The sequence below is a fragment of the Cynocephalus volans genome, chromosome X (genome assembly GCF_027409185.1).
Source record: "Cynocephalus volans isolate mCynVol1 chromosome X, mCynVol1.pri, whole genome shotgun sequence".
Lineage (NCBI taxonomy): Eukaryota > Metazoa > Chordata > Mammalia > Dermoptera > Cynocephalidae > Cynocephalus > Cynocephalus volans.
The window spans coordinates 85,676,524-85,690,709 of NC_084478.1; the positions used below are offsets into that span (position 1 = coordinate 85,676,524).

Below are 14,186 nucleotides of genomic sequence, written 5' to 3' on the forward strand. Positions count from 1 at the left end.
TTGGTTGGCTTAGTGGTCAGCTAATGATTGGACAGTGATTTCCTTAAATGCTTCAAACAAATAAGTCTTCCAGTCTTTTCCAAGTGATTCTGTGTACATGTTAGAGCATGCCTTTAACACTTAGCCATACTCTTCCTTGGCCTTCACCTTCTGTTTGCACAGTCTAAAGGTCAGCCAGAGGTGAGAGGTTAGGGCCTTTTAGGTCTTTTCTGAGTGTGTGCACAGCCCTAGGAATATGGTGGAGCTGTTAGACATCTCGCTTCCCAGCTTTTCCTTTGAGGCTTTTGGTTAGCCTATTGTTTGCCCCAACTGTTATGTGTCTTCTCAGGCAGCCATGAAGTTAAATAATTGCCTCTAATTGTTTTTCACAAATTCTCATGGGGAAAAGGCTTTTTGCACTCACTGAGCTCCAGTCAGGGCAAACAGGCATTTTTGCCTGTTTTTGTAAATTTCAGGGAATCATCAAACAGGTAAAGTAATGACAGTTCTCTGGGAATGAGACTTTGAAGAAGCTCCACCCCTTTTCTACCCCCCCAGTGGCTGCTCTGATGCTGTTTCTCACCATGATTGTGGGATGTTGGTTTTCATGGTTACCACATAGCTGGAGAGGAGGGAATGGAAATAGGGCAAATTATAATGCCACACAGCTTGCTGTTTTTATCAGGATTCATCTGATTTTCCTGAATAAATGCTTCCTGGATTGCTGCAGGCTTTTGATTTATTTTCAGATTGCTGAAAAAATTGGTTTGGACAGTTTTTGCCAGTTTTCTTATTACTTTATGAAGGAGAGAATTTTCAGAGGTCCTTACTGCATCAGTTTTGCTGATATCCATCTCTTCAGTAGATATTCTTGAACAAATCCTTCTTAATTTGTTATGTGGCCTTGGGCCAATTTCTTCAGTATTTCAATGGTTGTTTTTGACACTTTTGTCAGTTTTATCATTCCTTTTTGAGGAAAGAATTTGACAAGCTCCTCAGTCAGTCATTCCTGAAATCCTACCCATCCATTTTAGAATTAGAACCCAACTAAACTATAAACCCACTCAAGATACAGCGGAAAATACATTTTTAGATATACAGAATTGGAATACTTTTGCTATCTATTAACTTTCACTAAAAGTAAAACTAAAGGCTGTATACTTCAGTGGGATGAAAAAATGTGTAGAGGGAGGCAAGATATTGGATACAAGAAACAATGATAGATGTCATATCTTCTATCACTGAGTAGTAGTGACAAGAAGAGGGAGACTTTTAATGAGATCCCCTTCTATCTAACTTGTTACACTTGGGACCATATCTTTGTTCAATATAATATAAAAGTGGTATTCTATCGATCATATCTAAAGCATACTAATAGTGCAGATAAGATCTTGCATGTTATAAGAGTCCTTTTAGTTAAAAGTAATAACTCATGTTTAATGGAGGAAAAACTGTATTTCTGAATAACAAAGGCTTTGTCTTTAACAGGTGAGAGGAATGACGTGTGCCTCCTGTGTACATAAAATAGAGTCTACTCTCACAAAACACAGAGGGATCTTCTACTGCTCTGTGGCCCTGGCAACCAACAAAGCACATATTAAATATGATCCAGAAATTATTGGTCCCAGAGATATCATCCATACAATTGAAGTAAGTGCCAAGACTTACATTTCTGGGTTCTTACCTATTTAAACAGCACTCCCTTGAATCACTTCTGGTTTGCATCAGATAGAGACAGTGTGAAAGGTGTGACCCCTTTGAATACTCTAGACAAGATCTGTCTCAAAATTTATTGTAAACATGACTGCTTTTTTTCTTGGTCTTTGTCAGGGAAAGTAAGGCAAAGGTACACTTGCACTATTAATCACTAGCAGATTTAAGTTAGAACCATAAATCACTTAAAAACATTTAGAAAATGGAAATAAAGTACAATTTGTTATGAGTAAGATTTATGTTATTCAATAAGAACATGAGGCATCCTGTGAAGCCAAAGACCTATTTTTAAGTTAAAGTTAAGACATTTTAAAGACCAAACCCTTTTCTTTGTGACAAATTCATCCTGTGTTCTTCAGTAAATCTTAAGCAGTTTTGCATGTGAAAGCACTTTAAAAGTTTCAATGTGGTATAAAATTGGTGTTCTAATGACCTAAAGCATATTAACAGTTCAGATAAGGTCCTATTAGTATAGCTAACAATGCCATTAACATCTTTGTGAAGCTAGCATTATTGAGTACCTATGACTTGCCAGTTACCAAGTTTGCAAAGCTTTAACTGCTAATTCCCACAGCAGCATCATCATCATCATTTTGGAGATGAGGCAGCTCAGATTAAGAGAAGTTAAGTTACTGGTCCAAAGTCACATAGCCAGTAAATGTTGTAACTGGGATTTGAGCCTAATCACTCTGACTCCAAACCTCATGCTTGCTCTGTTCAATGTGCTACACTGCTAACAAATGTAAGATGGTGGCATTTTCCCTAGTTTTCAAAAAGGGAATATATGTTACTATGTTCAAATGATCTTACTTAGGTGTAGTTTCCTTTTTATACTTTGTTTTATTGGGGAAGTGAGTTTTGTTTGTGTTTTTCTGATAGAACAAGAGTAAAGACTGCATATGTGAGGCCTTGAATAATATATTTAGTATGGTGCAGGCTTTAGTGGCATATTAATGAGAAACTCTACTGAGGACAACTACACTTGAGTTAAATTGTTAATTTGAGAACAGTAGGATAGACATAACTAGAATTAAGGAAATATTTATTTCCCTGATGGTAGATTAGAAACGAAGGTAATCAAGAGCAGGAAGCATGTCTTCATCTTTGTATTCCCAAGAGACTTGCACTCAGTAGTTGAACTAAATTGTTCTTAATGACAATACATACCATGGCTTAGAATTTCTCTGCATAATATTTATACATTTAGTGAAATAATTTTTTCTCATGAATTTCCTTAGAGTTTAGGTTTTGAAGCTTCTTTGGTCAAGAAGGATCGGTCAGCAAGTCACCTAGACCATAAACGAGAAATAAGACAGTAAGTACTTTCGGAGTGTCAGTAAAAAACAGATTTTGACTCCTCATTACAAATTTATCATCCTGTAAGCATGTCAGTTTTTACAATATCATCCTTATACTGGGTAGAGTGGTCACAACCTGTATTTCTCTATAGCACATAAAATTTTTAACTGTTAGCTACTTGCTAAAATGATTTTTCATTTCTTATTTTTTTCTGTATAAGATGGAGACGGTCCTTCCTTGTGAGCCTATTTTTCTGTGTTCCTGTAATGGGGCTAATGATATATATGATGGTTATAGACCACCACCTTGCAACTCTTCACCATACTCAAAACATGAGTAAAGAAGAAATGGTCAACATTCATTCTTCTATATTCCTGGAGCGCCAGATCCTGCCAGGATTGTCCATTATGAATTTGCTGTCTTTTTTATTGTGTGTTCCTGTACAGGCAAGTGAAATGTTAGAAAGTATATTTGTTAATAATGAAAAATAACCAAAATGTGGCAGACAAGGTTATTTTCAATGGCGAAACAGATATTTGCCAGAGTTCTGATCATTTTATGCTGCATGCTTTACAAAGTAATCTTAAACTGAGTAAAGTAGATAATAGATTACATTTAACCCCTAAGAATATTGTTTAATGACAAAGCAGAGAACAAGAGGTCAAGTTTTTTGGATTTGGTGTTCATATCTGCTACCGAATATAACTTTGCATTTGTTACTTCTCCCTGGCACTTCAGTTTTTTACTTTCTGTATGTTTTCAACCCTTCTTTTGAGATAAATTTTTACTGTGTAATGGAACACTTCCATCTAATCTGTTCCTTTATCTGATTCTTATAAAAGGCAATAGTGATTTTTAAAATATCTTACTATGTTTCTCTACACTAATGAAAAATAAGCTTTATAGTTATTTTTACCAACAAAAATAGCCAGCAGATTTGATAGGTTGTGATACACCGCTTAAGTTGAGTTTTGTAAAGGGGGATGAGTTATATAAAAAAAATCCTTGAAAGAAAGTGTAGTTCTTTTCCTAGTTTTTGTTTTTGATAGCCTCAAAAAGAAAAATCCAAGAACCATCTGACTTTCTTTATATTATAGAATATCTACTGTATCATAGAGGACAGCCCCCAGGGGTTTGCACAGCAATTTGAATCCTTCTCTTTGCATACACATCTGCTAAAATACAAACACTATTGTTTCAGTTTAAAATCTCCCCTTAGTGTTCACAGATTAGCTGAAAGCCAAAGGAAGTGAATACTGATACTGTGTTAAGTTACATATGTGAGTTTCAGCATTTTAAAAAATTCAATGATTATTGTTCTTGTATTGCAGTTTTTTGGAGGCTGGTACTTCTACATTCAGGCTTACAAAGCACTGAAGCATAAGACAGCAAATATGGATGTACTGATTGTGTTGGCAACCACCATTGCATTTGCCTACTCTTTGGTTATTCTTCTGGTTGCAGTATATGAAAGGGCCAAAGTGAACCCTATTACTTTCTTTGACACACCTCCTATGCTATTTGTGTTTATTGCACTAGGCCGATGGCTGGAACATATAGCAAAGGTAAAGTAAGAAACGGTGACATTTGTTAAAGTCTGGGGTGGATAAATGACCATAATATTTTCTAAACCAATTATTGGAAATATATGTTGATTTATGTAATTAACCATTTACTGAAAGAAGTATTTTTGTTTTCTCAATGTTTTAAGTTAAATATTCCTTTAGAAGATTTACCGAATTTATGAAATTAATACTGTAGATAGTACAGTATGTCCATGTTTATTTTTCGAGAGACATTTGAGAAGTACTTATCATTTATTTATTAATATCATGTTATTAATTGAAAAATTTAAAATAATGATGGAAAAAATTCACCCAGAGTCCCTGCTATAATGAAATCACTTTCTAATCCTATTCCACCTATCTTTATATTTAACAGAGTTGCAGTCATAGTCATACCACTTTGTACCCTTAACACTATAAAGTTTTTCCCCTGTTTTCACAGTCTAGATAATTATTTGATATTTCTGAATAATAGTAGTCTGTCAAGTCAATGTGCTCTAATTTACTAAACCATTCTGGTTTTGTTCTTAATTAGATCATTTCCAATTTTTTATTTTAGATAATCCTTCATTAAACATATTCATGTCTAATAGTCATTTCCATTGAGCTACTATCTTAGGAGAAATTAGAAAGGATATTATTACTGGGTTAAAGGGCATAAATCTTTTTTTTTTTTTTTTTAAAGATGACTGATAAGGGGATCTTAACCCTTGGCTTGGTGTTGTCAGCACCATGCTCACCCAAGTGAGCTAACCGGCCATCCCTATATAGGGATCCGAACCCATGGCCTTGATGCTATCAGCAACACACTCTCCCAAGTGAGCCATGGGCTGGCCCAAAGGGCATAAATCTTTCTATGGCTTGTAATGCTACAAATTGTAACATTTTTTTGTCAGCAAAGATATATCAGTGAAGTAGTTTTACTACAACTTCATCAGCATTGCATCTTATCTAAATTCTTGCTATGTTAGTAGGCAGGGTTGCTTTAGTTTGCATTTCTTCCATTAGTAGTGGCAATGAACATTTTTCCATACATTGGGTATTTAAATTTCTTCTTGAATGATTTGCCTGTTCATATCTGTCAGGCTAGGCTAATGTCGGAATCCTGCCAAGTGGGCCATTGTCAAGCTAGGGCTGGGTCTGGAGCTCACAGACCCCTCAAGCCCGTTCCAGACTGGGTCACAAACCCTTCATATGCCAGGCTGGGTCACAGACCCCTCACATGCCAGGCTGGGTCACCAGACCCTTTACCCACAGGTCTTTGAGCTAGGTAACCAGCAAACAGGTCCTTGGAAGCCACACGTTGGAAAGGCATGGCCACTTGTGCAGCGGTGGCCACCCAAGGCAGTAAACTCCAGCCAAGGTGGCAGTGCCGTGCAGGTGCACTAACTCCGCCCACACACAACCTATTCACAGCAAATGCTCAGCAAGATTCTGAACATCTGAGGGGCCCTGACCATTTTCCTATATTTTCCCAACAATCCACCCCTTCAGGGTCCCTCACCATATAATCTACACACTCAGAATCTTCCACGACGTTCCCTTAGCAAGGATAAATTACCCTTACATTCAAACATTACACATTCCATCCCAGTCCCAAAAGCTTGTTGCAGCACCAACTCAAAAGTCCAAAGTCCAAAGTCTCCTCTGAGACCAAAAGCAAAAGTCCTTCCAGCCGTGAACCTGTAAAGAGTCAAAAACAAGTTTATCTACTTCCAAGACACAGTGGGACAGATATTGGGTACACATCCCCATTCCAGAAGGGAGGAATAGAAAGGAAAAACAGTCCCCAAACAAATCCAAAACCCAAGCAGGGCAAACGTTAAGCACACTGGGGCACCTGGACCCCTAAAGTGTTGGGCACCCTTGCTCCTACAGCTCTGCCAAGCCCATTGAGCTGCCTGGTGCCTGTGGCTTTTGCAGGCCGGCGCTGCATGCTGCCAGCAGCCCCATGGTTCTGGGCTCCTGGTGGCAGTCCCACCATCCTGGCTCCACTAGACATTTCCTCGGTGGGGGTTCCCTGTGGGGGCTCTGACCCCACTTTTCTGCTCCACATTGCTCCGTATATGACCTCCGCAGTGGCTCCACCCCTGCAGCAGGTCTCCACCTGAGTGCCCTGGCTTTTTCATACATCTTCTGAAATTTAGGTGGAGGCTGCCACGCCTCCACTGCTCTCACATACTGCTGGCTGCAAACTTAACACAACCTGAATGCCACCAAGGTTTTCGGCTTTTGCTCTTCAGAGGTGCTGAGGCAGGATTACTCCAGCCAGAGTGGCTGGGATGCAGGGAGCAGTTTGCTGAGGGCAATGACACTTCAGGTCTGCCCCTCGGGACAACTCAGTCCTTCTAGGATGGGAGGGGCACTCTCCTAAATTTCTCAAACACCCTCAGGGCCTGTGATGGGTGGGGCACCCTTCCTGACTTCTCAAATGCCTTTTGGGCATTTTCCCCATTGTCCTGGTTCTTAGCATCTGGCTGCCTCACTGCCAAGAGCCAAGATAATGTCTTTAGCAAACAGTTTATCTGCTTTATCCTTGCATTTTTTTTTTTTTTTTGAGTATTAAGTGTATTTTTTATTTATTTATTTATTTATTTATTTATTTATTTATTTTTTAAATTTTATTTTGTCGATATACATTGTGGCTCATTATTGTTCCCCATCACCAAAACCTCCCTCCCTCCCCCCCAACAATGTCCTTTCTGTTTGCTTGTCGTATCAACTTCAAATAATTGTAGTTGTTATATCTTCTCCCCCCCCCCCCCGTTTGTGTGTGTGTGTGTGTGTGTGTGTGTGTGTGTGTGTGTGTGAATTTATATATTAATTTTTAGCTCCCACCAATAAGTGAGAACATGTGGTATTTCTCTTTCTGTGCCTGACTTGTTTCACTTAATATAATTCTCTCAAGGTCCATCCATGTTGTTATCCTTGCATTTTTTTCCGGCTTTTGAATTACCTCAATCAGCTCGGCTTATACCAGCTATTCACTCAGTCTCAGACAGTTTTTGCAGTGTTCATGCACAGTTCAAACAGCTGCATTTTCCCAGTCCATCAAGGAGTGGCTGCCTGCCCCTGTGCATATCTGTGACTCTCCTGTAACCGCTGCCACCGAGACAGGCACGTAGTAATGGAGACTAACTTTTCTACCTTTTCACCAGGTGAAAACATACGTGAAATTCTGCAGGGGCACCCGTCCTCGGATCATCTGCCCATCTGCATGTGGCACTCTTTTCTTGGGTTTATACAGCACCCTTCAAGCTATTGAGTTTAAGTGGCACCCTTCAAGCCATTTGCCTCCAAGCAAATGAAACATGCACTTACTAAATTGTTTCTGAAAGGACGAGTCGACACCAGTTGACGAGAGAGAGCTCGTTTATTAGGCAGCACACACACACACATATATAGGGCTTTTAGGGAAGGCTGATTGGCTTAAAATACAATCCCTACTTAGCATACCGCATGGGGCTTGGGGTGAGCTGATTGGTGTGCGATTCGCGCTGGCGGGAAGGAGAGTATGGAAGAGAAGGGCAACCAGCGCCATGATGGGGTGTGGCCGAGAAGGACTTATGTGATCAGGGTGTGATCCCTTGGGGCATTTGGGTTCTTACATTCCTCGGTGTGATCCCTTGGGGCATTTGGGTTCTTACATTCCTCCCTTTTTCTTGTTTTAGGAAAGGGGACGTTGAAGTCATCGAGCTACTTCCTGCTGAACTGGGGCGTTGGGGGGGGGCAAAGGGAGGAAGGTACATAAATACCCATTATGAAACCCCAAAGGAGGGTGGAGAAACAAGTAATTTCAAAAGGGGAAAAGTCCATAAACGTTCCTTGAAGCCACAAGTCGAATATGCACTGGTTCCATTGTTCGTAGTTGGAGACTGGAGGGAGCAGCCAGGCGTTGGTGGCAAGGACATGTAGGAATGCGTTTCCTCTGTAAGGTGGTGTCTCTTCAGCATCAGCTGAGGCGCTCACGAGATGAGGCGGGGGGTTCATTGGTACCTAGAAGCTGGTAGTTTCTAAGCAAAATCTGGTTAAAGGCCTGATTAGAGATTTACCCTTAGTGTTAAGCAGACCGCGTTCTTTATATGGCGGCATGAGAGAGAAGTATATGAAAGACATATTTGGAGTCAGTGTATAAGTTAAGAGTTCCTCCTTCAGCTAGAACACAGGCTCACATGGCGGCGATAAGTTCGGCCTGCTGGTTGGTAGTACCCTTGGGTAAAGGTTGGGCCTCTATAACTGAATCAAGGGAGACTATGGCATACCCTATGTAATGAGTGTTTCCTTCCCTGAATGAGGACCCATTCGTGAACCATGTGAGATCAGCGTGAGATAGGGGTCCCTCAGTGATGGAAGAGTGGTAAGGTATAAAATTTTGAAGGCTTTCTACGCAGCTGTGCAGAGGGGTGTTGGGGGAATCTGGTATAGGCAGTAGGGTAGCCGGATTTAGGGGTGGGCAGGTAGTGAAGGATAGGGTGCAGGATTTTCCAGAAACAAGGATAGGAGGGTTAGGATTCTGGAAGGTGGGAGGGATTGGAGAGCCTTATAGGTAAGGAGGTCTTTTAGGTGATGTGGTGAGAGAATGGTGAGAGGTGCCCCAAATGTTAATTTGGATGCCTCCTTATGCAGTAACTTCCCCGCTGCCAGGGCTCTTAAACAGGGTGCCCAGCCTCGTACAGTGGGGTCCAATTGTTTTGATAGGTATGCTACGGGGGCAAAGGAGGGGCCATAATTCTGTCCTAGAACGCCCAGAGCTTGTCCCGTATTTTCATGAACATAGAGGAAAAAGGGTTTAGTTAGATCAGGGAGATGAAGTGCAGGGGCTGTTAGAAGGGCCTATCGAAGCTTGAGAAAAGGGCGCTGAGGTGAGGAGAGTAAAGGTTCTTCAGGAGGACCCTTACTCATATTATAGAGGTCGGGATAGCAAAGAGAAATTGGGGATCCATGCTCTGAAATATCCGGCTAGACCCAGGAAAGATAGGATCTCTGTTTTGGTTTTGGGGATGGGCAGGTCAGTAAGGAACTGTTTCTGTCCAGGGTGATTTCCTTCTTTCCCGGGGAGAATGGATACTGAGCCTGACAAATATATTTGGAGGGGTCTTTTAGTTTTATGTATACAGGGGAACACTGGGCCAGTGCGGGGCTGGCAGTGTCCCAAACTGTGGGGTTAACATGGTGCGTTAGCATGGGTAAGGACTTCTTTGGTGGGGTGGAATTAGTAGGATCTTGGACTTGAACTAGCGCTAGGAGGAAGGAAACGGGGGAAGAGGAAGAGGACAGGGGCAAAGTAATGGAGACTTGAAGCCGTGATAGAATGTCCCGACCCAACAAGGGGACGGGGCATTGTGGCATGACTAGAAAGGAATGGGAGAAAACGGATTGAGTGCCTTGAAGGCAGCAGGTGAAAAGAGGGGTTTTTGTGGGAAAGATTTGTTTACCTCCTACCCCAACTATAGGAGAGCTGCTGGAGGTGGTGGGGCCTTTATATTCCCTTAAGACCGAAAAGGTGGCTCCAGTGTCCAGGAGGAAAGATATTGGGTGGCCGTCCACAACCATGGATACCCTGGGCTCTTGCTTTGTTATAGAGATGGTAGGGAAGGGCCCAAGGCTCCATCAGTCCTCCTCAGCGAGGCCCACCATAGGTGGTGTCCACGGTTCAGGGTACTGTGGGGCAGTTGGTCCCTCACCCCTTCGGGCGAGGGGGCAATCAGATCCCCAATGTCCCTTCTTTTTGAATTTTGGATGAGGAGTGGTGGGTGGCCTGGGGGTGGGGCAAGCCTTGGCCCAATGTCCTTCCCTCCCACATTTAAAGCAGGCTCCAGGTGGGGGCTTAGAGGTGGAAGCTGTGGTAGGGCGCCCAGGGGGTTTGATAAGCTGGGCCAAAATCTGGAAGTTGGCGTGGTCGGCCTTTTGTTTTCGATGTTCTTTTTCCTCCTCCCGATTATGAAAAACCTTGAAGGCCACTGATAGGATTTCGGTCTGAGGGGTTGCAGGACCCTGCTCTAATTTTTTAAGTTTAGTTTTAATGTCGGGGTAGGATTGGGCCAGTAAATAGGTCATAAGGACATGCTGGCCGTCTTCAGAATTCAGGGAGTTTCTTCCTTTTTTTGGACAATTTCTTGAATTTTTTGGAAGTTGACGACCTTGCGAGCCGATTTCTTGAGGCCAATTATTAAGCAAGAGGCAAAACGGTCTCGAGCCTGGATTCCCTGGGCTGTGTTATAATCCCAATTAGGTTCCTGTTCTGGGACTGTTTGGGGGCCTGGCGGGTGATCCAGATTGGTACAATGGGTGTCAGTGGCATGGGTTTGGGCTGTATCCCAGACCCTGCGGTGTTCCTCAGGGAGGAGGGTATTGGCAAGGAGCATGAAGATGTCATGATGTGTGAGGCTGTAGGCCTGCAGGATCCATTGGAATTCTTTAATGTAGGTGGTAGGGTCGGTAGAGAAAGAGCCTAGTCTTTTTTCTGATTCTGTAAGGTCAGCTAGGGAAAAGGGAACATGGACCCTAACTACTCCTTCAGCCCCAGCTACCTCACGTAGTGGGGGATTGTTAAAGGGGCGGGGGGAGGTCCTTGGGAACGGGTGAAAGGGGGGCTTAGTGGGTCAGGAGTAGGTGAGGGTAAAGACGGGGGAGTGGATGGCGCAGGAGGTGCAGAAGGTGACGTGGATGACGGGGGAGGAGGAGCGGACGCCGGAGGCACTGGGGGAGGAGGAGGAGGTCAGTAGGGTGGGGGTTCACAGGGTCGAAGGTGGAAGAATCGGGGGGTGACTGTGAGGAGGGTTTACAGGCTAAAAGGACTTGAGAGGGAGCACAGGAGGAGCAGAGGGTGGGGTTCTGAGCCAAGAGGCGAAAAGCCTCGATGTAGGGGATCTCCTTCCATTTTTTTAGGCACTGGCAGTAGTTAAAGAGGTCTCATAGAATGTTAGGATCTAGTGTGCCCTCAGGGGGCCATGTGTTTTGATTATCTAAAGGATAATAAGGCCAATCTTGTGTGCAGAATTTGGTGAGGAGTTTGGTCTCAATATCTGGCCTGAGGGAAAGGTTGGTGAGGTTTTTCAGAAGGCATTGAAGTGGAGAGTCCCCTAGGGAGGAGGAGGAATCGCCCATTCTGGTCTCTTAATGGGAATTTAGACAGAAATCGGACAGAGATTTAGTAGGACAGATCCTTCGGCCGGTTGGGAAAGGCGGGATCCTAGAGGGCATCCCCAGTAGGTCACGTCAGTCCCGGCAGGTTCAGGTATGAACCAGGAGGAGAGAAGGGAGGTGTGGGTCGTCACTCAGACCTCCACTTCTCTAGGGCAAAAGCCCGGTGCCTGAAGGAACCTAGCGCCAGGATTTTCTGGTTGGTCCTGGACCCGGGAAGTGGAGAGAAGAGAGTGGTGGACAGGAGGGTGAAGGAGAGAACAGAATGGGGCTTTTAACCTCCAAAAATGAAAGTAAAAGTTTACCGGGGCTTTGGAACCTGTTATAGTTTGGGAATTTATGGTGGTCGTGAAGACCGTGGTGGGGTGGGGTATGGGCGTTAGAGGCTACCGGACGATCACGGCTAGACTCCCTGTCTAGCCTGAAAAAGGGCTGGTGCCCTTTAGCAAAGGGGTCTTACCTAATGATGAGCTGGTGGTGAGTGGAAGGAGCCAGCGCCGAAAAGAATGGACGAGGGTGGACCGTCAGTGGTGTGTGGTGGAAGGGAGGCCGGTCCTGGCGGGACGGAGTTCCCGAGGGGTGACTCAAAAAGTGCTGCCGCTGCGATTTGAAAAGTGTTACAGCTTGAGGGAGCCCCGAGGGGCGGCTCGGAAAGTGTTGCCGCTGCGATCCGAAAAGTGTGGCCGCTCGAGAGAAGCTCCGTCCCGGGTTTCGGCACCAAATGAAAGGACGAGTGGACACCAGTTGATGATCCACCGGAGAGAGCTCGTTTATTAGGCAGCACACACACATATATATAGGGCTTTTAGGGAAGGCTGATTGACTTAAAATACAATCCCTACTTAGCATACCGCATGGGGTTTGGGGTGAGCTGATTGGTGTGCAATTCACGCTGGCGGGAAGGAGAATACGGAAGAGAAGGGCAACCAGCGCCATGATGGGGTGTGGCCGAGAAGGGCTTATGTGATTGGGGTGTGATCCCTTGGGGCATTTGGGTTCTTACAGTTTCTAAAGCATCTTACACTATCCACTCCTAGGTCCCATAGTTGCTTTAGCCAGGGGCTTTCCCTGTTTCTGCTGCTTTACTTTTTCAATTTCTCATGCACAACAGGTTGTGCCTAGAGATGCACGGTTTCCCCAACTCACCACTCAGTTGGTCGTCTTTCCTGATGTGAGAGGCAGGAGTGGCCAGTCGCTGCACATCGTCCTCCAGGACATTTATCCATGCTTCCAACAATTCTGCTTTCTGCCACACATCTCCATCAGTTTGCAACATAGTGAGCAGCAGCCAGGCTCCGGTCAGCAGAAAGGTGGCCACTGGGCACCACATGCTCAAGGACAGCCACATTTACTCCCTTTCCCAAGGGGTTTTCCATTGCAGTACCTGGTCTATGCTGCCTTGCAGTACACTGTGCAGCAACCAGATCTTGGTCAACAGGAAGGTGGCCATAGGGTATGGCATATTCACAAGTAGCCACATTTCCTCCTTCTTCCAAGGGGTTTTAGCTTCTGTATCTGCTCAGAATCTTGTCGCAGACTACGCCAATTGTAGTGCTAGGCTAATGTTGGTATCCTGCTGACTTAGCCAATGGTGGTGCTCCGGCTTGGGCTAATGTCAGAATCCTGCTGATGTTGCCAACTGTGGAGCTACAAATCCTGTTCGTGATGCCAATTGTAAAGCTACATGACCACGCCAGTTGTCGGGCTCTTTTACCTGCTGGTAATACTGCCCTGACTGGGCCAATTGTTGAGCTAAGGCTGGGTCTGGAGCTTACAGACCCCTCAGGCCCGTTCCTGACTGGGTCACAAACCCTTCATATGCCAGGCTGGGTCACTAGACCCCTCACATGCCAGGCTGGGTCACCAGACCCTTTACACACAGGTCTATGAGCTAGGTAACCAGCAAACAGGTCCTTGGAAGCCGTAGGTTGGAAAGGCATGGCCACTTGTGCAGCGGCGGCTGCCCAAGGCAGTAAACTCCAGCCAAAGTGGCTGGCGCCATGCAGGTGCGCTAACTCCACCCACACACAACCTATTCACAGCAAATGCTCCGCAAGATTCTGAACATCTGAGGGGCCCTGACCATTTTCCTATATTTTCCCAACTGTGTCCTTTGCCTGTGTATCTATTGTGTTCTTCATGTTTTTCTTACTAATTTACACTATTTCTTCATGAATTATACCTAATAATAGTTTTTTATATTTGTGTACTTTATATTTTTGAAGTAAGAAATTTTCTGATTTGAACAGACTGATATTCCTAAAGCCGACTTTTGGGTAAATGTTTAAGATTATATTTTTATTTCAGTTAAGACCTGAACTTTTTCTTTCTTAGCATTGTCAATGTGTTTGTTTCAATTTATAGGGGAAAACATCAGAGGCTCTTGCAAAGCTAATTTCCCTACAAGCTACAGAAGCAACTATTGTAACTCTTGACTCTGATAATATCCTCCTGAGGTATTTATCATCTTTTATCCCCCTTCTCTCT

The 14,186-nt window shown here is 43.9% G+C and overlaps 1 protein-coding gene across 1 annotated transcript in view; it reads left to right on the top strand.

The window, feature by feature from the left end:
• ATP7A (ATPase copper transporting alpha) overlaps positions 1-14,186 on the top strand; it is a 79,521-nt gene that overhangs the window by 43,383 nt on the left and 21,952 nt on the right. The window contains exons 6-10 of the mRNA XM_063085111.1: positions 1,468-1,629; positions 2,931-3,007; positions 3,212-3,437; positions 4,323-4,556; positions 14,064-14,155. Coding sequence (XP_062941181.1) covers positions 1,468-1,629; positions 2,931-3,007; positions 3,212-3,437; positions 4,323-4,556; positions 14,064-14,155 — 791 coding nt within the window. The remainder of the gene's footprint in view (positions 1-1,467; positions 1,630-2,930; positions 3,008-3,211; positions 3,438-4,322; positions 4,557-14,063; positions 14,156-14,186) is intronic.